Below are 27714 nucleotides of genomic sequence, written 5' to 3'. Positions count from 1 at the left end.
TCAGATCATTAAAAAAATCGAATAACACTCCAATCTATTTCATCAGTTTTCTAAAGCAAATATAAAAAAATCATTATAATAATAGTTCAAATCGTATACGATAATTAAAAGTTCGGTGATTTCCTTTTAACACACCAAAAATTAATCAAGAAAGTAACATACAAACTTTATCATAACTTCCCAAAGATTTGAATACCTAAATTTATAACCATTATGGTTCAATTACTTCTTTCTTCTTCCACCCTGTAGGGCTCATGAGATGGATTGATTTTCACTCTTCAAAATTTGAATTTCTTTGTTTATACAACTCCGTGTCGGCTCCGTATTATTGATGTTGTTCAAGAAAGGGAGGCTCATGGAAGTCATTCAACTATTTCACAGGAAAGAGTCGAAGTCAAAGCTCGACTCCTCCAACCTCCCTCCTGAAAAGCCCCCATTTTTACAGCTAAATTTATAGATTACAGGCGGAAAGATCAGTTTCATACCTAGCTAGATGATCCAAATGGAACTCTTCCTGTTCATCGTGTTCAGTGTTTTCTCCATCATACCATTGGTTCAAGGGCAGGATAAGTCAGGTAAATTCATTTTTCTGAAAAAATTTAGGCACTGGGGTTTAGTTTTTGATCTTCAATTGAAATTAATGGCAATTTCTTACGTCTTAATAAGGTATGTTAAGCATAGACTGTGGCGTATCAGATTCCGATTCAAATTTTGTCAAGACCGGTGTAAACAATGAAATAGCAGATGAATACAAGGCTGGAAACACTGATCCAAGACTAACCAGTCTCAGAAGCTTCCCTAATGGAACAAGGAACTGCTACACATTGAATCCTCAATTTGGAAAGGGTGGTAATTACATTGTAAGAGCTTGGTTCTTGTATGGTAATTACGATGGAAGAAATCAACAACCAATCTTTCATTTGTACATCGGTGCTAATCTTTGGGACGTTGTTTTTAATTTCAATGCATCTCAATCTAGCTTTACGGAGATTGTATATGAATCCCCATCAAGTAATATACATGTCTGTCTTGTAAATATTGGTTCTGGAACTCCTTTCATATCTGCACTGGAGCTAAGGCATTTGAACAATTTCATTTACAAATCAAGGACCGGTTTGATGACACCATACAGACGGATTGATATGGGATTCGAAGGTCGTGATAGCGACTTGCTCGGGTGAAGCACGACATCCTTCCAAATTTCAAATATATGATTCTCTATTGAAGGAAGAGGTTGTTGTAAATTGTAATTAACACTAATTCTTGAATTTGTTTTTAAATTTTAGGAACGGAGATGAACTTGGTCGGCTATGGAGTTCCTCCAACGCTTCCTTTTTCCCGACAAAGTATGTCAGCACGTTTTTCCCTATCGACTCGCAGAATAGTAGTGATTACAAAGTGCCTATCCGTGTCATGAGAGATGCAGTTGAACCAGTTAATTCTAGTGACATACTGAGATTTTACTGGGACCAGGGTTTCTCTGGCACTAATTTTTATGTTTATATGCATTTCTGTGAAGTGGAAGCAATGAATTCAACAGAGTTGAGAGAATTCGACATCTTACTGAATGAAATCCCATGGGTGGAATCAGTCACTCCTAGTTATCTGAAAACAACCACTATTAGCAAAGACAATCCTGTTAGTGGCGGTAATGGTGGAGAACTATGGATGACTATTCAGAAAACAAGCCGATCAACTCTTCCTCCTATTCTTAACGCCATGGAGATTTACTTGGAAAAAGAAATTCAACAATCACCCACCAATCCAGATGACAGTATGTATATGCTTCATTCATTATTCAATACCTCTTTTGGTGATGTGTTTTGCCAGTTTTTTTATACAAAACTTTATGTTATTTTTAATTTCAGTTGATGCAATGGTGAGTATTTCGCTGGCATATGGAGTAAAGAGAAATTGGCAAGGAGATCCATGTGTCCCACTAAACATGACATGGGGTGGTCTCAACTGCACTTCAAATAGCAATTCGCCTCAGATAATTTCATTGTGAGCGGATCATTCTTATTATAATCTTGATTCCATCATACATAATATATAGATTCTAATTGGCAAAATTATGATGGTTGAAACAGGAACCTTTCTTCAAGTGGATTGACAGGAGAAATAGCTGCTTCGTTCTCATTGCTCACATCATTGGAAATTTTGTAAGTCTCCTTATATATGTCAACGACTGTTCTTGAGCCAAATAATACTGGTAAGCTCATTGTAGTTCTTCCATTTACAGGGATTTGTCAAACAATGACCTGACAGGGCCAGTGCCTGAATTTCTATCTAATCTTTCCAAATTGCGCATTCTGTAAGTTACCAAATTCTCGTTAAAAAAACAAAAACAGGAGTTGAACAATTTTCTGCTTTTTCAGGAATTTAAGGAATAATAATCTGGAAGGTTCTGTGCCTAGAGCCCTCACTGAGAAGACATCTTTGCAGCTTAGGTTTGACTTGTATTTTCTTTCTGCTAGTCTAAGAAAAGATCAAGTGTAGTAGTCAAATTCATCTGATCTGAAACTCTGCAAAAATATATCATCTTGCAGCATAGATGGAAATCCAAATATTTGCTCGTCGGATTCTTGTGTTCGAGCAAAGAAGAAAGGCAGTAACATAGTTGTACCATTAGTTTCATCTATTGCTTCATTCCTGGTAGCAGTGCTTGCAGTTGCTATACTATTGATACTAAAAAGAAGACGAAAAGGTGTTCATTTCAACTAGATCCATAATTGTTCTTCTTTTTAAAATATATATATATGAATGAAGAACTAAATTTCTATAATATTTTCATGTAAAGCCAATATGCCTGGAAGGCTGGTAAAATCAAAGAACCAAAGATTTACATACGCCGAGATTGTGAGCATGACAAATAATTTCCATAAGGTGGTTGGCAAAGGAGGATTTGGAACTGTCTATCTTGGCTGCTTGGATGATGGCCAAGAAGTTGCTGTCAAAATGCTTTCTGTGTCATCCAAAGGATCAGATCAATTCTGGACTGAGGCAATGCAACCAAAACCTCATTTGAAGCCTTCTTTTATCTGCAAATTCCACTTTTTTCTGATTTCCATTTTTCTATTGTTTTGCAGGCCGAACTTTTGATAAGTATGAATCACAGGAACTTGGCTCCTTTTGTTGGTTACTGCGATCAAGGGTCTGAAACAGCATTAGTTTACGAGTATATGGCTAATGGAAACTTACAAGAATATTTATCGGGTAACTTGTCATTTTGAGTAATTTCATTTCGAAGAAAACTGTAAGTATGAAATGAATTTTTTAAGGATGATGGGATTTAATTTACAATGGCAGACCTTAATAAACCTGTCCTGAGCTGGAAACAGAGACTCCAGATAGCGATTGAAACAGCCCAAGGTTAGCTATAATTTGTGTTTGAATTACTTTCTTCTTCACTAAGTTCTGAAAAGGTTGATGATATTTTTGTTAGCTTTGGAGTACCTGCACTATGGCTGCAAACCACCCATAGTTCACAGAGACGTCAAGACTGCCAACATCTTGCTAAACGAAAACTTACAGGCAAAAGTTGCAGATTTTGGATTGTCTCGAGTGGTCCCTGATGGAACCCACGTCTCCACTAATGTGGTTGGAACATTCGGATATCTTGATCCTGAGTAAGTTACTCACATTCTTTTCAAAGAAAAAAAAATCCTTGGAGTGGATTAGGAAACTGAGATTCTATTATCTACAGGTACTTTTTCACCAACAGACTGACAGAAAAGAGCGACGTTTACAGCTTCGGGGTAGTTCTTCTAGAGCTAATAACAGGTCTACCAGCTATATTAAAAAACGAAGACAACGAACATGTAGCCCAGTGGGTGAAGCCCATGCTAGAAAAAGGGGAGATAGACAACATTGTTGATCAAAGGCTAGAAGGAGATGTAGACATAAACTCTGTCTGGAAAGCTGTCGAAATCGCCATGAGCTGCATTCCAACCAATCCCATCCAGAGGCCTACTATGGATCATGTGGTTGTGGAGCTGAAAGAGGCTCTAGAAATTTATGCCCCCTCTGAAAAGACAACGAAAACAACAGATTATGGAACTTCAGAATTTCCCGACAGTTTAACTAATAGTATGATTGGAGATTACAGTGTTTTGGATATTGATTCTTCCTTGATTTTACCGAAACCAAGATAGGTTTATTATATACTAGGTGAAAATTTCTTAATCAGATTTTTTTACACTATGTCATCTTCATTCAATTCATCTCTTCATTGTTATTTCAGTGTTTTTATATATTGGTGTTGGATGTGTGTTTCTTTTTAGTAGACCAAAATTTAAAGTTAATCTTTCTTTTTTGTTTTTGTTGTTGAGTCAATTCATTAATCGTTTAAAAAAAGAGCGATATTTTTGCGCGATGGAATTGGCTAGATAAAATCGGTTTATAAGACCTACAATACACACAAATTCCGATGATGAATAAATGATTTCTCGCTTCATTCAACCAACTATTTCGTATTAGTAGTAAATGTATCCTTTTAGGCTATTGAAAGCGTCATTTTGAGGTAAATCTTTCAATGAAATCTTTCTTTTTATAGTTTCTATAGAGAACAACATCCCTAACTTCTTCCAGCTTCTTTTAACCTCCAAATTTCATAAATATAATCATATCATGAAACTACATAATCATGTTCTTAATACTTTTATTAATTTGATATGCCCTTGTAATTATAAATATATAATTGGCATCCTTAGTGTGTAAGAATCAAGTGCATAATATATATTTTCAAATTAAAATCTCAACCTATAAAAAAATATATATATCAAAGGGGATAGTGTAAAAATATAGAACCCGGCTGATAAAGGTTACCAGATTGTTTGATGTTGGTCATTTGAGGGGATTTTACTGAAATAAAAAAATTCTTTTTGGATAAAAAATAGTTATTTAGATTTTTAATCATTTAAATTATTATAATATTATTTTTCATTTAAAAAATTATAAAAGTAAAAAAAAATGATATTTTAATATTGATATTTTAGTTTTCTAACCTAATTAGATATAGAGAACAATTTAAAACATAAAATAAATATGTCTCGTGCTCACATATTATTGTTCATAGTTATAAATCGGGGTTTAAACGTGTTTTATAGACTTGATCTGAATAACATAAAATGTGGGATACATATTTTTTTTTAATAAAATTAGCCCGATTTATCTTTATTGAAAAATACATAGGAGTCTAATGTTTACTTCTCATTTTTTGATTGAAGTGTTATAAGACGAAATTTCACCCGGTGATATATGAATGCAAAATAATAGTTTTAAAATATGCGGTTCGACCGATGGTTTGATCGACGGTTCAATCGGTCTGACCAGACCGCGAAACGGTTGAAGGTGGTCAATCTTTTAACTTATATACGTTACCTTTTGAACCAGTCAAAAATCGGTCCGACCGGACAGTTCGACTGGAAATCCGAACCGAAAATTTTCGATTCGAAAGGTTATCTATTATTTTATTGGATCAGTTATACTTCCATATATTTCTTCTTCTCGGTAGGCAACCTTGACTCTAATCCTGTCGAAGACTGCATCTTATCGCTTCGTAATTAATTATCTTAAAAAAAATTGTACCATGATCAGACCAAAGTTCAACTAGTGGCGGACGGTGGCGGTAAATGTCTTTAAAGCATCTGATAACTCTTATCCATTCATTTCTATGTTTGTTAAAACTGAAGATCAATAATTTAAAGAATCGACGAGATTTCTCATTTTGTAACGCAAAGAGGTTCAAATGAAGGAGAGCGAGAGACAAAGAGATGGGAAGAAGAAGAAAGACAGAGATAGAGAGATGAGAAGAAAAATATAAGTCCAGCTATCTCTGCATCATTTGTTGATTGTGGTTGTGTAGATTAAAGTTAAAAAAAGTAACAATGGTTATGTTAAAAATAGAGGAGGTGTTGGTGTTTAATGTTAAAAAATTAACCATGACTAAGAGTAAAAAATGATAAGTATATGATTCATTCATTATTCGGTAACGTGTTTTTTAGTATTATCTTCTTAGTCATGGTTATTTATTACTTTCAAATAATAAAAAATTTAAAGTTCAGTCCAACCAATGATTTAACATGTTGAACCGGTTGGACCGAAGTTCGCCTAAAAAATCAGATTGATGACCGGAACAATTTTCAGAATAATGTGCAAAAATATATGATTAGTGTGAGTCGTGGTCGTAAAAATTAGAAAAAGGTGGAAAAAATTTCTTATATATTTTTACATTGTGAAGTTGTTGCAAATATATGAAGTCTTTTATGAAATTTGAGGGGAATTCAATAAGTTATGCCGGAGATTCTCGGTGACTATTGAAAGACATGGATTAGGGTGGCCAAAATAACGAGATTTACAAGTTTGTATCCTATAATTTTCTAATAAATTATCTGGTTGAAAAAACAATTGGAGGACATTTAATCACCGAAGTAGGTCATTAATGATTATTCACAATGTCATTATCATTAATATATCGGAAATTAGATCTGAAAAATTGTGCTTTTCTTCGAGATATTTGAATCAATCAATTGTAATTATGTTTTTATTTATTTTTAAACTATTTTTTCAATATATATATATATTATATAATTAAGTGATTTAATAGTTTTATTTATTATAATAAATGTAAAAAAATATGATAGAATATATGTGTTTGGGTAAAAACATGACCTCCTAATACGAAAATTAAAGAAATCAGTATGCCTACTGACTTCTCTTTTAACCTGATACTTCCGTCTTCTTCAAATCGCCATGGCTGCTTTTCAAGGTATCTGAATTAGGTAAGATCAGTTTCTTCTCTATCGTTTGTCTCTTGGAATGTCTGAGAATAAAATCCCTCTTCAAGCTCCTGTCTTTGATTCGTTCCATTTTCCCCCTACCTTGCTGCAGATCCAGAGAAGTCGTCATTTGAACATCAACTTGTCGATTTTCTGAAACATCTGTGAATCGCCCATTCTGTATAACTGAAGAATTTCTTCTTGCTAAGAGGTATGTGAGTTAGTATCTTGTGAATCAAACCCTTGATTTGAGAAGCTCTGTTGGACTACGTAACTTTCTTCTTTCTGAGAATTATCAACCTATAAATTGATGGCGACGACACCAATGGCGCCTCCGAACGCGGCCGGAAATTTCGATGGGAACCCTATGGCGCCGCCGCCGCCTCCAGGCACGGACATGACCGGAATATGTTTTAGGGATCAACTTTGGTTGAATACTTATCCGCTCGATCGAAATCTGGTCTTCGACTACTTTGTTCTTTCTCCGTTCTACGATTGGACCTGCAACAATGAACAGCTTCGAGTGCGCTCCATTCATCCTCTTGACATCTCACAACTTACGTAAGATACTTTCTTCTCATTTTTAGGGTTGAGATTGTGATGCTTTCATAAATCATAATGAATTCGTGCTAACAGTTAGAAATGTTCTTATGAGCTGAAATTCAAATCTTGTGATTCCTTAAGTTGCAACACATATCATGATCTCATTCATTCATCCAGTTTATTAGCTAGCCAACAATACAAGGCTAACTGTTGTATGATAAGAAACAGTTTTTTCTAACTGGGAAATAAGTAAAAGTGTAGGATACTTGTACAGAATGTTTTCGCAGTTCAATATTGAATGATGGGATCCTTTCATTGTTTGTTACTATTATCGATTAATTCGCTCATAAAAAGGGGTTAGATGGATGCGGATTGTAATTTGTTGTACAGGAAAATGACAGGCATAGAGTTCGTGCTGAGTGAAGTAATGGAACCTCACCTCTTTGTATTTCGTAAGCAAAAGAGAGATGGTCCTGAGAAAATAACTCCAATGCTAGCTTATTATGTCTTGGATGGGTCCATTTATCAAGCTCCACAGCTCTGCAGTGTATTTTCTGCTAGAATTGTAAGTTTCGATCTTCAGGCCTTTCGTGTTTCATATCAAATGACTGTTTTTCTGTTCTAGTAAAAGAAACTTCACTTATTTTGTTTCTAATAATAACACTGGAAAACATAAAACCTATTGTTTTGATCGGGGCGTGCTTCAGGCATTTCATGTTTCATATCAAACGACTGTTTTTCTGTTCTAGTAAAAGAAACTTCACTTATTTTGTTTCTAATAATAACACTGGAAAACATAAAACCTATTTGTTTTGATAGGGGCGTGCTCTGTATCACATATCCAAGGCTTTCACTACTGCAGCTTCAAAGTTGGAGAAGATTGGATATGGTACATACACATACCTCTCTTCGAAGTTTGACTGACTCCTCCTATATTAATTTTGGTCCAGAAATGTGTGACTCAATTTTGATATGAATGTAGTTGACAGTGAAAATGAGACAGCAGCGGCCGAGACAAAGTCTAGCAAGGAGATCATTGACATGAAGGAAGTCAAGCGAATAGACCAAGTTCTTGCCTTGCTACTCGGAAAGGTAACAAGAGTTGCTTTAATTCTACAAGGCAAGGAATCATGATGTGAAAATAATATGAATATGAATACGATTCGATATGTTTTGCAGTTACCAGCAGCCCCTCCCCCGCCACCTTACCCAGAAGGATATGCTCCTCCGGCCACAACAGAAGGGGATAAAACTTTCGAAGGAAGCGGGCAAGGAGCCGAGACCCAACTCCCTCAAATGGATCCCATAATTGATCAAGGCCCCTCAAAGAGGATGAAATTTTGAGAGGTAAATTTGACTCTTTTTTTACTACTCACTGACTTGACTGTACAAAACAAAGATCACTACATCCACATGTAATAGAACTTACTATTTTATTATTAGTTATGTGTGTTCTTATACTATATCTGCAGAAGCCCAATTTTAAATAATGATTTTTCTACAACTTTGATTGTTTCCATTTGGTTGTTGAAATTTCTTCTATCTTCAGTTTGGCCACAATTTTATGAGAAGAAGAGAACAAACAAGTGACTTCCACAACATTAATAATATTATTGTAATAGATTGGATTTGTTTATATTATCTTTTTTGTATGTCAGGATTTTTGATCACTCATTTCTAGAAAAATAGAAACAATCATTGCAATATGCATAAGTTTTTCTACCCAAAAAAAAACATTTATCATGTTTTGTGTTTTTTCAACCAATCATTCAACTAATCTATTAAAATATTTTCATAAATTTTGAATAATAAGTGAGCCTCAATTTTCTTATAGAAAATAATAATAATAATAAGTTGATGGCAACAAGATAATAGCATCGAAAATGTAGTAAAAAGGTAATAAAAATTAATTGTATATCAAATTCAATTATAATCCTATTATCAATTTATTTTTTCATGACCAATTTAACATTCTTAGTTATCAGACCAACATTTGTATAAAAAGGGTAAGGATTGGTCTGTGGCATATCGAAAAAATAGTAAAAGAAGAAAACAAATTAAATTCCCTTTTATGACCAAGAACCCATCCTTGATTCATGTCGATATGTCATTTGGTGTAAAAGGCAGATCCAAAAATTCCCTTTTATAACCAAGAACTCATCCTTGATTTAAAGTTGAGTTTTGCATTATGTCATATGGTCGTCTCTAGCTGGATTTTATGTTTGGAAAAAAATATTTTAAATATGTTATTTAGATATTAACTTAGATAAATAATATTTTAAAATATATTTTAATTATGTATATATTCATCAATTTAATAATATTTATTTGACTTTGATTTAATGAGATATTAAAAGCAATAGCTGTTTTTCTTTTTTTCTCAGTCTCCCATCAAATTATTATTTCAAATTTAATAGAATCTTTAATTGTTTTCACATGCAAAATAAATTTAGTCAATATATTTCTTAAAGTGATTTAATTACGTGATCTGGAATTAAGATTATTATAATTTTTGACTGGATGCCACGTCAGATGGATGGTCCCCCAAACGTAGAAGGAAGCAAAACTAAACAATCCTACATATAGCTGAGTCATCACGATAAGATGATGGGTCCCATTTGCCAACCAGACCTAATTTATTATTTATTATTTTGCTATTATAAACTGAAATAATATTTAAGGGTCAAAAAATAAACAGTTACAAAATGCAATAACCTTAATTTGCTATTTTAATCTCTGATTTATAATTATATATCCTACTTTTTCTTTTTCATTTTTAAAAATGATCAATACAATATTAATAAATAAAGTAGTTAAAGTATAATAATAGATAAATAATGGCATTTTTTTTTTTTATCAATTTCTTAACCTATGTGATGTATATCTACTAAATATATACATTAAATAAAGAGAGATTTTGAAAATTTTCAATAAAGGAAGCCAGCCACCTATAAATACATACATCTTCTTGAACCAATATTGCAACAACAATAATAATAATATTTTCTCTCTCTACTATTCTGTCATCATCAAAATCAAGAAGATGACTATTCATTTTGAGCAAACTCATCTCGGTAGTTCTTCTTTCTTTCTATCTCTCTTCTGGGTCGGTATCAGATTTAGGGTTTTGATCAAATCTTGCAACTTTCTTGGATAAGAAAATGATTTTTTTGATACTTCTTCTTCTATTATTTGGGTTTTAATTTATTCTTTCTTATTTATAATTATTAAACAGAAGGAGGAACTGAGCTGATTGCTGGTCAGAAGAAGAATGGAAATAATTTGGATGCTGATGATGAATTTCTTGTTCCCGATACCAATTCCTTCGGTCACAACTTCAGGTTTTTATTTTTAATTATTATCTTATATTATAAATTTGATAAAATCTAAGTTCAAATTTTGAAATATAAGATTTTACTATTTTATAAGAATAACGAATCTGATCGAGATATTCCGGTTAAATGAGAAAACTATTTCTATTTTAAATTTATTATAATAAAGATTTTATTTGTTTAAAAATGTTGTAAAATTTAATTAATAAATCTTGATGAGACTGAAAAATGCTTATTTTACAAAAAGACATGACCTTAAAACTATCAAAAGTATTAGGATCCTCTATGTCCCCATCAACAACATTTATAACTTTGTAGATTTTACATTAATAATAATAATAATAATAATAATAATAATAAGAAGAAGAAGAAGAAAGAGAAATTACAAGTTATTGTACAAGGCCCATTCATAAAATGGGCTTATAGAATTATGTACAAGGCCCAATTATTATTGTAATTTCATAAATAGAAATTAAATAAATAAATAAATATCAGGGATTATAATGCGGAAAGTGTGAGACAGCAAGGAGTGGAGGAGTTTTACAAGACCCAACATATCAATCAAACTTATGAATTTGTAAGTTTTTTATTTTATTTTATATATTTTGATATTTATTTATATATTTATTATTATTATTAATAAGTACAGGTGAAGAGGATGAGAGAGAAATATGGGAAAATGGACAAGGTGGAGATGAGCATATGGGAATGCTGTGAGTTACTAAACGACGTCGTTGATGAGAGTGATCCTGATTTGGATGAGCCCCAAATTGAGCACTTACTTCAGACTGCTGAGGCCATCAGAAAAGATTATCCAGATGAGGACTGGCTTCATTTGACTGCCCTTATCCATGGTAACTTTTTTATTACTTTTTTACTTTTTACTATATTCTATCTTATTTATTAAAATTTGTTTCTTGTCATATAAGATCTTGGCAAGGTTCTTCTTCTCCCAAGCTTTGGTGAACTTCCTCAGTGGGCTGTTGTAGGTAATTATTTATTTTACCCTACATTAATTACCATTACTTATAACAATGTTGATTATTTATTGAGACAATACAAAAAATGATTTGTAACAGGCGACACCTACCCGGTTGGATGTGCCTACGAAGAATGCATTGTGCACCACAAGGTATTACATGTCTCGATTAAATTATAACATTTTATTTTACTAAAACAAAAATTAATAATCATAACAATTTATTTTATTTATTTTGCGTACGTAAAGTACTTTAAGGAAAATCCAGACTACAAGAACGAGACTTACTCCACCAAATTTGGGGTCTATTCGGAGGGATGTGGGCTAAACAATGTGTTGATGACATGGGGTCACGACGATTACATGTACTTGGTGGCTAAGGAGAACAAGAGCACTCTGCCTCCGGCTGCCCTCTTTGTCATTCGATACCACTCTTTTTATGGTGAGATCGACAAACCGACCCATGACCTTAGTCTTACCAATTCAAATTATTAAGAATATATACATGATGTGCAGCTCTACACACGGGAGGAACTTATAAGTACTTGATGAATGATGAGGACAAGGAAAATCTGAAATGGCTTCATGTATTTAAGTATGTAGATGGTTTTATTTTTTATGGCTTATTATTTTAGTAAAGTTTGATGCTACTAATGTGGGATGAAATGTGGCAGCAAATATGACTTATACAGCAAGAGCAAAGTTAGAGTTGATGTGGAAAAGGTCAAGCCTTACTATATGTCTCTTATTGAGAAGGTATATATATATATTATTACAAAGTTAATTTAATTGATTGTCTTATTTGAAAACTAACAAATTTTATGAAACAGTACTTTCCGGCAAAGCTGAGGTGGTGAAGAGGCGAGCGGACATGCTGAGTTGAATGAAAAATTGAGTCACCATACCCTATAGACTTACTATTTTAATTTCATTTCTATGGCTAAACAAATTTTTTTTTTCATTTTTATGAATAATCTTGTCTTTGTTATATGGATTGATAGTCTTGAAATCAAATTTAAATCTCCATTATGCACTTGGGTTGAGTTTTTTTTGGCATACATATGGTTTTTGATTAATTTTGTCAAACAAATTGAATTTTTGTTCTACCTAATTAACGTTGAGTTGTTAGGAAAGTTATATTAAACATGAACGAGAATAATGAAAAAAAAGGATAGGAGAGTAATTATGTCTTCATAAATTTTGGATTAAAGCTAAAATTTAAGAAATGAAATCTGAAAAACATGCTGGAAAGAACTCTAATTGGGGTAGAAAATGTCACGCCCCTAACCGAGTCATAAGACCAACTGCTGTTGGCATGTCATTTACTGCACGACTAAAATAACATGCAAGGTTAACCAACTACATTTCAAATCTTCATTAACACAAAAATCCTCCTTACTCCTTACAAAAGTATTTTCATACACAAAATGTCATTATACCCCATCCTTAAACAAAAATCGATGGTTACATATTTCATGTCTTAAGGATACAATTTTTTCTATTACTCTTTAGACATGAGAGAGACTAATAATCTTTACCGATTATAATATTCAAGTCTTCGATACCCGCACAACCTCAGCTATTCAATATTATCTTGTTCTGAAAGAGTAGTCCATAAAAATGGATGAGTTAAACTTGTCCAATAAGAAATCATAAGTTTCTAAACAGCTGAATCAAGAGGTAATTAACTATGTACAGAAAAATTAACTTTTATTCAAAATATAATATTTAGTTTAAATAACCAATATACTTTTCGTATATAGCTCGGGTTAGTGATAAGACTACATTATTGCGATAACTCATTAGCCATTAACCAGGATTTGAGGGTCTATCATTGACTAATTTACCATCAACCAGAATTTGGGGGTCCTGTGTTGACTCATTAACCATCAACCAGAATTGGGAGAACAGTTTCCTAAAGTAACCTTGTTTGCCGTTCACTTTCCCAAAGTAACCTAGTTTGTTCATTCATTCCCAAACTAACCTAGTTTACTATTCAAACACAATTTTATTTATTTATTTATTTTACATTTAAAATTTATTATATAAAGTTTATATTTTGATATATATTTTAAATTATTATTTATATAAACTAAATTATTTAAATTTTGATATATATTTTAAATTATTATTTTTATAAATTAGATTATTTATATTTTGATATATAATTTAAATATAATTATTTTTTATAAATTTGATTATTTGTATTTAATATATATATATATATATTTACATTTAAATTATTATTTATATAGTGTAATAAATATTAAATAATTCTAATAAATAATTGATGTATACTAATAAATTTAAAATATTTTAACCATAATAATATAATAATTAAATATTCGCGTTTTTAATTTTATCAATTATTTATTAAATATAATAAAAAGATTATCATATTTATAGGGTTAAAATATTAATTAAAAATCTTATTATATTTAATAAATAATTGATAAATTTAAAATTTTTTTTATGAATATATTATTATAGTTAAAATATTTTAAATTTATTAGTATTTATCAATTATTTATTCGAATGTTAAAGGAAATATTTATTATATATATAAATAATAATTAAAATGTAAATATATATATATATTAAAATATAAATTATCAAATTTAAAATATATATCAAAATATAAATAATTAAATTTATAAAAATAATAATTTAAAATATATATCAAAATATAAATAATTTAATTTATAAAAATAATAATTTAGTTTTATATATAATAAATTTTAAATGTAAAAAGAATAAATAAATAAATAAAACTGAGTTTGAATAGTAAACTAGGTTAGTTTGGGAATAAATGAACAAACTAGGTTACTTTGGGAAAGTGAACGACAAACAAGGTTACTTTGGGAAACTGTTCGAATTGGGAGGTCCTGTGTTGATTCATTAACCATCAACCAAATTTAACTGTCATGCGTTGACTCATTACTGTTATAAGCGCTGATGCATTAATAACTATTATCAAAATAATAAGTACAAAATCCTATCTTGAGTATAAAATTACTTCTTTATTTCCACATTTACAATTCAACTTTACCATATTTTTTATTCTCAAATCATATTCTCTTTCTCAAATTAATTTGCCTAGTCAAGGTTATTCAAGTTATTTTTCCCTTTACACCCATTTTCAACTCATTTTAGTCTAAATAGACTAATCAAATCATTTTTTTAAAACTGATCTACCAAAAAACCTATGAAACTGATCTTCACTCACGGCCTCATTCACACTCCTCTGCTTCTTGCTTTATATCTCTCTATTGTTAGGAAGATCCACAATATATCAAATATCAAAAGTATATATCCTTATAAAATATTTTAGTATATTAAAATATTAATATATTTCATTTCTCAAATCTCACCTTTCTCCATAATATCTTCTTTCTTATTTTTTTCTTTTTTTTCAGAATCTTGAGCCTTGTGCACCTACCCTGTCTTATCCGTTGTCATTTTTTTTTCTCTCATTATAAAAATATAATATCTTTACAATCTTACCTCTTAAAAGAAGTTTGGTCTTCCAAGCTTGATTCAATCCTGGAATAAGTTTGGATACTTGTCTCTCATATCCTTTTCGAGTTCCCACGTAGCTTCCTTTTCAGAATGATTGCCCTACTTAATTTTATAATACTTAATAATTCGACGCCGAAGAACTTGCTCTTTATTGTCCACAATCATTGTAGGAACCTCCTCGTACGTCAATTTTTTTTCAAATACTAGTGGAATATATTCAATTATGTGACCATTAGTGGGAACATATTTTTTTAACATCGACACATGAAAGACGTTATAGACTCTCGCTAATGTTGGGGGTAATGCAATCTCATAAGCTATGCTGTCAACCTTTTTCAACACTTCGAATGGTCATACAAATCCATGACTCAACTTTTCTCGCTTTCCAAACTGCATAATACATTTTATTGGAGATACTTTTAAGAATACATGATCACCAATATTAAACTCTAAATTCCTTCTGCGATTATTGGCGTAAACTCTTTTACCTGCTCTGTATAATAATCAATTTTTTTATTTTACGAATCTTGTCATTTGTCTCCTACAAAATTTTTGGTTCCATCAATCTCTTTTCTCCTACCTCATCTTAACACACAGGTGAACGACATTTTCGACCATATATGCTTCATAGGGAGTCATTTGAATATTTGCCAGATAACTGTTATTGTAAACAAATTCTATTAAAGCTAATGACCATCCCATGCTCCACCCATATCAATTATACAAGCTTGAAGCATGTCTTCCATAACTTGATTTACTCTTTCTGTTTGCCTATCAGTTTGATGGTGAAATACATTACTAAATATCAATTTAGTTCCCAAACATTGATGCAAACTTCTCCAGAAATGTGACATGAACTTACTATCTCTATCTGAGACAATAGTTATTGGTATCCCATGCAATCTCATTATCTCCTTGATATACAATCGTGTCAAGTTGTCTAATAAAAATTCTATTGAAATCGCTAAGAAGTGAGCGGATTTTGTCAATATATCAACGATTACTCATACAACTGTATTATTCTTTCTTGTTTTCGATAATCTTGATACAAAATTCATGGAGATGTCTTCCCATTTTCACTAAGGAGTGGGTAAAAGGTGCAAAAAAACCTGCTACTTGTTGATGTTTTGCTTTCACTTATTGACATGTCAGACATTCAGAAACTTACTGAGCTATTTCTCGTTTCATATTATTCCACCAGTAATGTTGTTTCAAATTTTAATACATCTTTGTGCCTCCGGATGAACAATATATCTGGAGTAATGTGCTTCCTCTAATAATTCTTTTTTTAAAAGATCATCATTATGAACACATAACCGATTATGGAAACACAAAACTCCATCTTTGTCTAGCTGAAATCCTTTCCCTAATTCAGATTTTATATTTTTCTTGATCTTGATAATTCGAGAATCATTTTGTTGTGAGATTTTGATTTTTTCGAGAAATGTAGGAAGAATCGCAATATTTGAAATCAGACTTGGCTATTTCCCTTTTGATGATTCTCTATTCAAGGCATCGGCTACAACGTTAATTTTTCTATGGTGATAATTTATTATTAAGTTAAAATTTTGAATCAAGTCTAGCCACCTTTTTTGACGCATGTTTAATTCAGTTTGAGTATAAATTTCTTTAAACTTTTGTGATCCGTATAAATCTCGACTTTTGGACCATATATACAAGTGGTGTCGCCAAATCTTCAAGGCAAATACAACCGCTATTAACTCAGATCATGGGTATGATAGTTTCGTTCGTGCAGTTTTAATTGTCGAGATGCATAAGCAATAACATGTTTATTTTGCATGAAAACACAACCCAATTCCTTATGTGAAGCATCGCAATAGACAGTGAAATCTTCATTTTCCGATGGTATAGCTAGCACTAGAGTTGTAGCTTGCTGTTTTTTAAGTTTTTGAAAACTTTCTTCACATTTTGTTGACCATTCGAATTTCACGCATTTTTGAGTCAAAGAGTTAGTGATGATGCTATTTGAGAAAATCTCTTAACAAATCTCATATAGTAACTTGCCAAACTAAATAAACTATGTATCTATGTAAGAGTAGATGGTCTACGCATAGGGACGGACCCAGGAATTAGAGTTGGGGTGGGCTTGAATAAAACTTATATATAATAGAATATAGATTTATATCCTTAGATAAATCTAGTTTGATATAAAGTATTAAAAAATCATCCATCATTTTATTATAGAGTTTTGTCTTCACATTTTTCATTTCTAAAAATACTCGCTCAACTCTTGGTTAATTGTTGATACAACTCAATAAATGTAGAAATCTTCAATTTCAACATCACATTAAATTTATAATATACCAAATTCATACTTCAAAACAATAATATATTGATCACTTAAATTTTCAAAATAAAAATACATTCCAAACTTACAAATATAATAATATTAATTGAGTTGAATGAATCTGTTAAATGAGTTTGAATGAATTTGTTGGTTTTAAAAATGCGATAAAAAAATAAGTTTTACTAATGACTCATTAAACCGAGTATTTAACTCCATCAAAATGAAATCAATTTTTACATTAAAAACATTAAATTGATAATATTGTTTAATTACTGATCGGGAATGATCGAGAATACTGAATACTGAACTTATATAATAAATGACGTATTTTTTAAGTTGTTAGAGGTTTAGGTTCGATAGTCATATCGTCTTGAGATTTTTTTAAGAAGTTGACAAAAAAATATATATATTATTCTCATAATTTTATGTATTAAATAAGATATAAAATAAATTCAAAATTTGTCATATTTATGTTAATCGAACAATTAAATTAAATAAACATTTTAATCAAATAATTGGAGTGTAATAATGAAAAAATAAAAAATAAAATAGATATTTCATACAATTAAAGTTTAAGGATGAAAAAATAAAAAGAAAAAAATAAATTGTTAAATTTTAAGACTATATATTCAATTAAACATACTTAAACCAATTATAAATATTATATACCTAATTAAATTGATGAAGAGAATTAGAAAAAAAAAAATTAAGGATCGGTGGATAAGTCTTTATTCTTTTTAGGTATTAAAATGAAATAAGAGAATTAAGATGGAATTAATTAGAAAATAGGAGTTGAGGGGAAGGGAATTAGTTAATTAATGAAATAAAGGTAAAAGGATTATAGTTGCAGGGGCAAGACTATTTTCATCCCACAAAACAATTCTCAAACCCAAAATGCAGTAAATGTTATATCATACAGTAATTCATCTCCAACCTAAAAACTCATTTCCAAACCCAAAAGAATATTCTTAGAATATTTCTTTTTACACAAACTTTTTAACCTTATTAATATTATCTATATATTTATCAACTTTACATATTTAACCCTAATATTTTTTATTCATTCAATAAAATTAAAATAAAATTAATTATATATCACTACTTTATAATAAATCAATAATATATTTAAATAAACGAACATATTATATAATAACAAACATTATTAATAAAAAAAACACTTATACGTATAGATATAAAATAAATTAGATAAAATTTAAATATAATAAATTTAATGATTTAATTATACATTTAGAAAAAAAATATATAATTTTGTATCTTAAGAATAAAAAACATAAATTAAATAATTAATTTACATGTAAAAAAATTTAGAAAAAAAATAAATAAATAAGTGTGAGGACCATTTTTTAAAAATGGCAAAAAATGGTGATAATGAACTGTCCAAACGCATAATATGCGTCTGAACTGAAGAGAGAAGGTTGTTACGCATTATAGGTTTTTTTAAGGTGGGTTGGAGGAGAAAAGGGCAGCATAATAAGTTATGCGTGTCGGTTGGAGTTGGTCTAAAGGAGTAAAACAGTACTTACTGGAAAGATGAGATGAGGTTGCAGAATAATTTATTTATTTTTGTTTGGAGGGCAGCTCTAATTTAGATTCAAATCTGACTATGCAAATCTGATACCGCTTCCACCTCCTTTCGAGGATCTACACATATTCATCTTTAAATATAACTAGAAAAATTTTGGTGCGATACACACGAATAAAAATATAAATGAAATAAATTTAATAATAAAATAATAATATATATTCAATGTTTAAAATTCTTAATAAATTGCGAATAATATATTAAAATAAAAAATAAAACGCTCTTATTCCACATTTTATTCATTTCGCTAAAACAACTTATCTCCTCACATTTTTATCACATATTTTTTCCAAATAAACATTCCATCTCGTGACCTTACACTTTTATTTTGGTCAATCAAATATTTGATTAATATTTTTTTAATATTTAACATCATGACCTCACACTTTGGTCAATCAAATATTTGATTCATATTTTTTTAACCACTTTTAATTGAAATCGGCCTATTATCCATCGGCAAATCACATCACAATCACACTTTGTTAAAGTGTTGTACTTGTTTTGTTAGGTTGTAAGTTCGAAACATACCTATAACATTTTTATTTTTATTTTTAACCGTTTTAAATTTATGGGCGGGTCAACCCAAAATCCGACTCAAGTATCCATTTATTATCATATATATATCCAGATTAACCACAGTTCTCGAACTGGCAATCCGGACACTTTAAAAATTAAGTATCATTAATTATATATATATATATATATATATTAATTAGTTAAAAATGTCTTACGTTCATTAAATTTAGTGTTGAATTTAAAATATAAAGTGTTATTAGTTTAGTTGGTTAAAGAACGTTATACTTGTTTTTGTTAAGTTGCAAGTTCGAAATATACATATAACATTTTTTTATTTTATTTTAACCATTTTAAGTTTATGGGCGGGTTAACCCACAGTCTGACTCATGTATCCATTTACTTTCACATATATATCCAAATTAACCACAACTCTCAACCCGACAATCCGAACACTTTAAAAATTAAGCATCATATTTTATATATATATATACGCACTAAAAATGTGATATTATTCCACTAGAATTCACATTTCGAGAATTTAACATATAACTGATTTTCTCTAAAGGATCTAATTTTTATTTTTTTAATTTACTATAAATTGAAATAATATTTAAGGGCAAAAAAATAAACAGTTACAAGATGCAATAACCTTAATTTGCTATTTTAATCTCTGATTTATAATTATATATATCCTACTTTTTCTTTTTCATTTTAAAAAATGATCAATACAATATTAATTAATAGAGTAGTTAAAGTATAATAATAGATAAATAGGAAAAAAGCTCGCTTAAACGTATGTACTTATACAACTAGCTCACTTAAACGTATGTACTAATAAAATGTCATTTAAACGTACTTACTATCAAAAATTGGCTCATTCAGCCTCTTTTAGTAACCATAGTTAACTTTTATTTTTAAATTTATATATTTATTAATTAAATATTAATATATTTTTTCTCTCTTTCCTTTTCATTTATTATTTCATTTATTACTAATAAATCCTTTATTTTTATCTTTTTTATAATTTTTTATTATTTCTATATGAATATTTATGATTGATTATTTTAATTTTATTTTATATATATAAACATTAATCGTTAATTATTTTAACTCTATATTTCTTCTTCTTTTTTATATATTTTTTTTATATTCACATTAATTATTAATTATTTTAAAATTATTTAATCCCAATAATTGAATATAACAATAAAAATTCTTTCAGCAATAAAAATTCTTCAACACAAAAATAAATTAATTAAAAATTAAGAATTGAATAATAATAAAAACTCATTCATCAAACACTAAAAAAACACTAAAAGAGTAATAATCAAATATTTAAAATTAAGAATTGAATAATAATAAAAACTCATTTATCAAACACTAAAAGAGTAATAATCAAATATTTAGACAAAACAATTCTTTTACTACTAATATAAGTCGTGAATAAAAAATAAATAAAATATTATTAATTTCATTTTTATTTATATTAAACTAAATAAGAAAAAACCCTTTTTCATTTTTATTATATTAAATTAAATAAAAAAACCTTTCAAAAAAATATTACAGTAAACATAAAATTTATAAATAAGTTGTTAATTTTTTTTTAAAAAAATAAGAATTTAAAAAATATGAGAAATAAAAACTAATAAAAAAAGAAGATGAAATATAAAAAAGAAATTAATATTAAAATAATAAAAAATATAAGAATAAAATAAATTATCTAGTTTAATTAATGAAAAAGAAGGAGAAAGAAAATATATTAATATTTAATTAATAAATATATAAATTTAAAAATAAAAATTAACCATAGTTATTAAAAGAGGTTAAATGAGCTAATTTTTGATAATTCATATATTTAAATGACATTTTATTAGTATATACGTCTAAGTGAACTAGTTATACAAGTACACGTCTAACTAATATTTTTTTCCTAGATAAATATATACATTAAATAAAGAGAGATTTTGAAAATTTTCAATAAAGGAAGCCGGCCACCTATATAAATACAATAGGTCTTCTTGAACCAATATTGTAACAACAATAATAATAATATTTTCTCTCTCTAATCTTCTGTCATCATCAAAATCAAGAAGATGACTATTCATTTTGAGAAAACTCATCTCGGTAATTCTTCTTCTTTCTATCTATCTCTCTTCTGGGTCGGTATCAGATTTAGGTTTTTGATCAAATCTTGTAACTTTCTTGGATAAGAAAATGATTTTTTTCAGTATTTCTCCTTCTATTAATTAGGTTTTAATTTATTGTTCTTCTTTATGATTATAAACAGAAGAAGGAAGTGAGATGATTGATGATCAGAAGAAGAATGGAAATATTTTGGATGCTGATGATGGATTTCTTGTTCCCGATACCAACTCCTTCGGCCACAACTTCAGGTTATTTTAATAATTATTATTATTATTATATTATATAAAATATGTTTCAAGAAAATTTGATAAAATATGAGTTCAAATCTTGAAATTATAAGATTTCATTATTGTATAAGAATAACTAATCTGATTTGAGTTAAACGGTTAAACGATTAAGGCTCTATTTTATATTTACTATAATAAAACAATTTTATTAGCTTAACGATTTTATGAGCTTACAACGTTTTAGGAAGAGACATTCGGAGAGTGGGTTTTTAATAAATATATAAAATTCAATTAGCTTTTGTTTACAAATGTTGTAAAATTTAATTAATGAATCTTGATGTGACTGAAAAATGCTTATTTTACAAAAAAGACATTACCTTACAACTATCAGAGTATTAGGATCCTCTATATCCCCACCAACAACATTTATAACTATGTAGATTTTAATAATGTATAAGGCCCAATCATAAAATGGGCTTATTGAATTATGTACAAGGCCCAATTATTATTGTAATTCTATAAAGAGAAATTAAATAAATAAATATCAGGAATTATGATGCTGAAAGTGTGAGACAACAAGGAGTGGAAGAGTTTTACAAGACCCAACATATCAACCAAACTTATGAATTTGTAAGTTTTAGTTTTTATTTTATTTTATATTTTGATATTTATTTATATATATTTTTTAATATATTTATTATTATTAATAAGTGCAGGTGAAGAGTATGAGAGACAAATATGGGAAAATGGACAAGGTGGAGATGAGCATATGGGAGTGCTGTGAGTTACTAAACGACGTCGTCGATGAGAGTGATCCTGATTTGGATGAGCCCCAAATTGAACACTTACTTCAGACTGCTGAGGCTATCAGAAAAGATTATCCAGATGAGGACTGGCTTCATTTGACTGCCCTTATCCATGGTAACTTTTTATTACTTTTTACTATTTTCTATCTTATTTATTAAAATTTGTTACTTGTCATATAAGATCTTGGCAAGGTTCTTCTTCTCCCAAGCTTTGGTGAACTACCTCAATGGGCTGTTGTAGGTAATTATTTGTTCCCCCTACATTAATTATTACTTTACTTGTAACAATGTTAATTATTTAACAAGAAAATACACCAAAAATGATTTGTAACAGGCGATACCTATCCGGTTGGATGTGCTTATGAAGAATGCATCGTGCACCACAAGGTATATACATATGTCTCTCGATTAAATTATAACATTTTATCCTACTAAAACAAAAATCGGTAATCATAACAATTTATTTTATTTATTTGCGTACGTACGTAAAGTACTTTAAGGAAAATCCAGACTACAAGAACGAGACTTACTCCACCAAATTTGGGGTCTATTCGGAGGGATGTGGGCTAAACAATGTGTTGATGACATGGGGCCACGACGATTACATGTACTTGGTGGCTAAGGAGAACAAGAGCACTCTGCCTCCGGCTGCCCTCTTTGTCTTTCGATACCACTCATTTTATGGTGAGATCGACAAACCGACCCATGACTTTAGTCTTACCAATTCAAATTATTAAGAATATATACATGATGTGCAGCTCTACACACGGGAGGAACTTATAAGTACTTGATGAATGATGAGGACAAGGAAAATCTGAAATGGCTTCATGTATTTAAGTATGTAGATTGTTTTATTTTTTATGGTTTATTATTTTAGTAAAGTTTGATGCTACTAATGTGGGATGAAATGTGGCAGCAAATATGACTTATACAGCAAGAGCAAAGTTAGAGTCGATGTGGAAAATGTCAAGCCTTACTATATGTCACTTATTGAGAAGGTATGTATTATTATTATTATAAAGTTAATTTAATTGATAATTAATATGTCTTATTTGAAAACTAACGAATTTTATGAAACAGTACTTTCCTGCAAAGCTGAGGTGGTGAAGAGGCGAGTGGACAAGCTGAGTTGAATGAAAAAATGAGTCACCATACCCTATAGACTTACAGTTTTAATTTCATTTCTATGGCTCAACAATTTTTTCTTTCAATTTTATGAAAACATAGTCTTGTCTTTGTTATATGGATTGATACTTTTGAAATCAAATTGATTAAATCTCCATTATGCACTTGGGTTGAAGTTTTTTGGTATGGATATGGTTTTTGATTATTTTGTTAAAACTAATCCAATTTTTGATGAGTTTACTCTACCCAACCTAACTATGAGTTGTTAAACATGAACACGGATATAAAGAAAAAAATAGATGATGGGAAAGTATTTATGTCTTCATAAATCTTGGATTAAAGCCAAAATTTAAGAGTGGAAATTCAAAAAACATGCTAGAAAGAACTCTAATTGGGGCAAAAGACTTAATATTGATTGATTATTTTGAAATTAAATTGATAAATTCTCCATTATGCACTTGGGTTGGGTTGAGTTATTTTTTGGCATGCATACGGTCTTTGATTGATTTTGCAAACAAATCGCATTTTTGGCGAGTTTACTCTACTCAATCAACGAGAATAATGCAAAGAAGAAATGAAGATTTGCCAACAACCCTTTTGATGCGGTGCGAGTCGAAGAGGCGTTTATGCGAAAGTTGCAGCATCCGAAAATATCTCGCAAGTGTCAGATTTCGACGATTGCCTAGTGTTTTTCGGGCGGAAACGTTTAGGGGCTCAAAATCGCATTTTTTATTAGTTTCGGGTGTTTTTTGCAATTTATTAAAAGTTGTTTATTTCTTTTGCAAGCTAGGGTTTGAGTATTTAAAGGATCTTAAAACACTTTGTTAGGGGAAGATTATTAATCAGAAAACTAGGTTTCCTCAATATCTATCGACTTTCGGTATTCGTAAGAATCAACGAATCTTGATAAAGGTTCATCCTAGCCACGCACGCTGCATCAGTTGGTATCAGTTTCCAGTCGACCCTGAGGTATGCCGCCCCGAAGACAGCCGCGCAACCCTACCCCTGGTGCTGATGATGGTGACCTTGCTGAGTTGCGACGTGAAAACGCTGAGTTTCGCCGTGATAACGACGATTTGAGGCGGCAGGTTGAATGGTTGACGCAACGGATGGATGCATCTATGCACATGCACCACCCTGAAGATGATGTTACGATGACAGATGAAAACCCTCTCGGTGGTCTTCGGAATCGATCCCCTGAACGCCCCAATCATCGCTGGGAGCAGACTTTCAGGGTGGACATCCCTAAGTTCGATGGTAGTCTATCACCGGAAGAGTTTATTGATTGGCTTTCTCAGGTTGAAGAGATTCTGGATTTCAAGGAAGTTCCTGCAGATCGTCGTGTACCCCTTGTTACGATCCGCTTACATGGTCGTGCACAAGCATGGTGGCAGCAGTTGAAACAGACACGTGTTCGTCATGGTAAGGCAAAGCTCACGAATTGGGACAAATTCAGGAAGCATATTAGGGCTGCGTTTCTACCATATAATTACGAACGTAACCTGTACCAGCGGTTCCAGAATCTTCGTCAGGGTTCTCGTTCCGTGGATGACTATTCCACTGAGTTTTATACCTTTGTGGCTCGTGTTGACCTGTCTGAGTCCCCTCTCCAGTTGGTTTCTCGCTATATTGGTGGCCTTCGCCTCCAGTTGCAGGATATTTTGAATATGTTTGATCCCTTGACTGTTTCTGAGGCACATCAGCGTGCTTCACAGGCTGAGAAACAGCTAGCCAGGCGCGGTTCGGGTAGCTTTGGAAAACAGGTTGTCCCCACTAGTGGCATTGGTTCTTCTTCCCAGCCGGCCCATCCCACCCCAGCCCCCCCTCGCAGCACTACAGCCCCCCCGCAGGGACGTCCCGGTGGCTTGCGTTGTTTCAATTGTGGTGAAGTTGGCCATCGCCAAGCAGAGTGTCGCAACCCAAAGTCCACCAATCGTGGTCTTTTTACTGAGGTGGATGATCCTGACTCTGCTCTTCCTTCAGATTCAGCCCCAGTGTATGATGTTTATGATGATGAGGCAGCGGAGGAGTATGTTTCTGGTGATGTTGGCCCCCTTTTGGTGATTCGTCGATCATGTTTAACCCCTCGTGCTCCTGACAACGAGTGGTTACGCAATAATCTGTTCCATTCCACTTGTACCATCGGTGGCAAAGTTTGCACCTTCATCATTGATGCTGGGAGTTGTGAGAATGTGATTTCTGAGGTTGCAGTTTCGAAGCTGGGTCTGTCCACTGAGCCTCATCCCAAGCCTTATCGCTTGTCCTGGCTGAGTCAAGGTACGGATGTTACAGTTTCGAAGCGCGTACTTGTTAATTTTTCCATTGGTTCCCATTATCGTGATGCTGTATATTGTGATGTGGTTCCTATGGATGCTTGTCACCTTTTACTTGGTCGCCCTTGGCAGTTTGATCATTCTGTTATACATGATGGGCGTGCTAATACCTACACGTTCTTATTTCATGGTACCAAGATTGTGTTGATGCCAAATCAGCCCAAGAAGGGTGCTGCCCCCACTCATCATGCGTCCCCCCCTGCCACCTTGTTGTCTCGGGGTCCTTTTCAGACTGCCATGGTCGAATCAGGCATGGTGTTTGCTCTATTTTGTTCGCTGATTACCTGTGGTGCTAGTTCTGAGGTGCCTATTCCAGTGCAGCCGCTGTTACAGGAGTTTGCAGATGTTTTTCCTGAGAATCTGCCTTGTGCCTTGCCTCCTTTGCGTGATATCCAGCATCACATTGACTTGGTTCCAGGTGCTGCCCTACCCAACCGTCCTCATTACCGCATGAGTCCCAAAGAACATGAAGAGTTGCGTAGACAGGTGGAGGACTTGCTGGCTAAGGGACACATTCGAGAGAGCCTTAGTCCCTGTGCTGTCCCGGCCCTTCTTACCCCAAAAAAGGATGGGTCTTGGCGTATGTGCATTGATAGTCGTGCTATCAACAAGATTACAGTGCGTTATCGGTTTCCTATTCCCCGGTTGGATGACTTGTTGGATCAGTTGGGTGGTGCTTCTGTGTTTAGCAAACTGGATCTCAAGAGTGGATACCATCAGATTCGTATTCGCATGGGTGATGAGTGGAAGACTGCCTTTAAGACTCGTGAGGGCTTATATGAGTGGCTGGTTATGCCGTTTGGTCTGTCGAATGCTCCTAGCACCTTTATGCGTGTGATGAACCAGGCTCTTCGCCCTTTCATTGGGAAGTTTGTAGTCGTTTACTTCGACGACATCTTAATTTACAGTGACAGCGAGGTAGCACACCTCTCCCATCTTCGTGAGGTGTTATCTGTTCTCCGGCGTGACAAGTTCTATGCTGCTTCCTCGAAGTGCACATTTCTTACTGATTCTACCCAGTTCCTCGGTTATGTGGTGTCTCGGGAGGGCCTGAAAGTGGACCCGAGTAAGGTACTGGCTGTCAATCAGTGGCCCCGCCCCTCTTCGATCACTGAAGTTCGCAGTTTTCATGGCTTGGCTTCCTTCTATCGGCGTTTTATTCCTCACTTCAGTAGTGTTACGGCTCCTATCACTGATTGTATGAAGGGGGTTAAGTTCTTCTGGACGGATGATGCCGAGGCTGCCTTTGTTGAGATCAAGCACCGACTCACTTCAGCCCCTATTTTGGTTCTTCCTGATTTTTCCCAGCCATTTGAACTACATTGTGATGCTTCGAAATTGGGTATTGGGGCTGTACTTAGCCAATCTGGGCGTCCTGTTGCTTATTTTAGTGAGAAACTGTCTAGCGCTAAACTTCGTTTCAGTACCTATGATATTGAGTTCTATGCTATTGTCCAGGCAGTCAAACACTGGCGTCATTATTTATTTCAGCGGGAGTT

General features: G+C 31.7%; 4 protein-coding genes across 4 annotated transcripts; all 4 read left to right on the top strand.

The window, feature by feature from the left end:
- Nucleotides 1–307: 307 nt before the first annotated feature.
- LOC124920526 (probable LRR receptor-like serine/threonine-protein kinase At4g29180) lies at nt 308–4251 on the top strand. The gene is made up of 13 exons (XM_047461025.1): nt 308–575; nt 667–1177; nt 1287–1774; nt 1869–2004; nt 2091–2162; nt 2243–2314; nt 2379–2450; nt 2550–2707; nt 2801–3003; nt 3090–3216; nt 3310–3372; nt 3446–3629; nt 3707–4251. Exons 1-13 carry the CDS (start codon nt 494–496, stop codon nt 4152–4154), a joined length of 2616 nt encoding a protein of 871 aa, XP_047316981.1. The 5' UTR covers nt 308–493; the 3' UTR covers nt 4155–4251.
- A 2548-nt stretch (nt 4252–6799) lies between these two features.
- LOC124920534 (mediator of RNA polymerase II transcription subunit 6) lies at nt 6800–8782 on the top strand. The gene is made up of 5 exons (XM_047461035.1): nt 6800–7340; nt 7713–7887; nt 8142–8211; nt 8305–8414; nt 8502–8782. Exons 1-5 carry the CDS (start codon nt 7090–7092, stop codon nt 8664–8666), a joined length of 771 nt encoding a protein of 256 aa, XP_047316991.1. The 5' UTR covers nt 6800–7089; the 3' UTR covers nt 8667–8782.
- A 1568-nt stretch (nt 8783–10350) lies between these two features.
- Nucleotides 10351–12662, top strand: LOC124920533 (probable inositol oxygenase). The gene is made up of 10 exons (XM_047461034.1): nt 10351–10396; nt 10558–10663; nt 11150–11231; nt 11304–11508; nt 11584–11643; nt 11734–11786; nt 11883–12075; nt 12150–12228; nt 12308–12389; nt 12464–12662. Exons 1-10 carry the CDS (start codon nt 10366–10368, stop codon nt 12488–12490), a joined length of 918 nt encoding a protein of 305 aa, XP_047316990.1. The 5' UTR covers nt 10351–10365; the 3' UTR covers nt 12491–12662.
- A 10011-nt stretch (nt 12663–22673) lies between these two features.
- On the top strand, nt 22674–24057 carry LOC124920535 (inositol oxygenase 4-like). Its single transcript, XM_047461036.1, has 7 exons — nt 22674–22872; nt 22939–22998; nt 23092–23144; nt 23249–23441; nt 23516–23594; nt 23674–23755; nt 23838–24057. Exons 1-7 carry the CDS (start codon nt 22677–22679, stop codon nt 23862–23864), a joined length of 690 nt encoding a protein of 229 aa, XP_047316992.1. The 5' UTR covers nt 22674–22676; the 3' UTR covers nt 23865–24057.
- The last annotated feature ends 3657 nt before the right edge of the window (nt 24058–27714 follow it).

This window comes from Impatiens glandulifera, chromosome 1 (assembly GCF_907164915.1).
Source record: "Impatiens glandulifera chromosome 1, dImpGla2.1, whole genome shotgun sequence".
Classification (NCBI taxonomy): Eukaryota; Viridiplantae; Streptophyta; class Magnoliopsida; order Ericales; family Balsaminaceae; genus Impatiens; species Impatiens glandulifera.
This window is presented reverse-complemented; position numbering and strand designations above follow the sequence as displayed.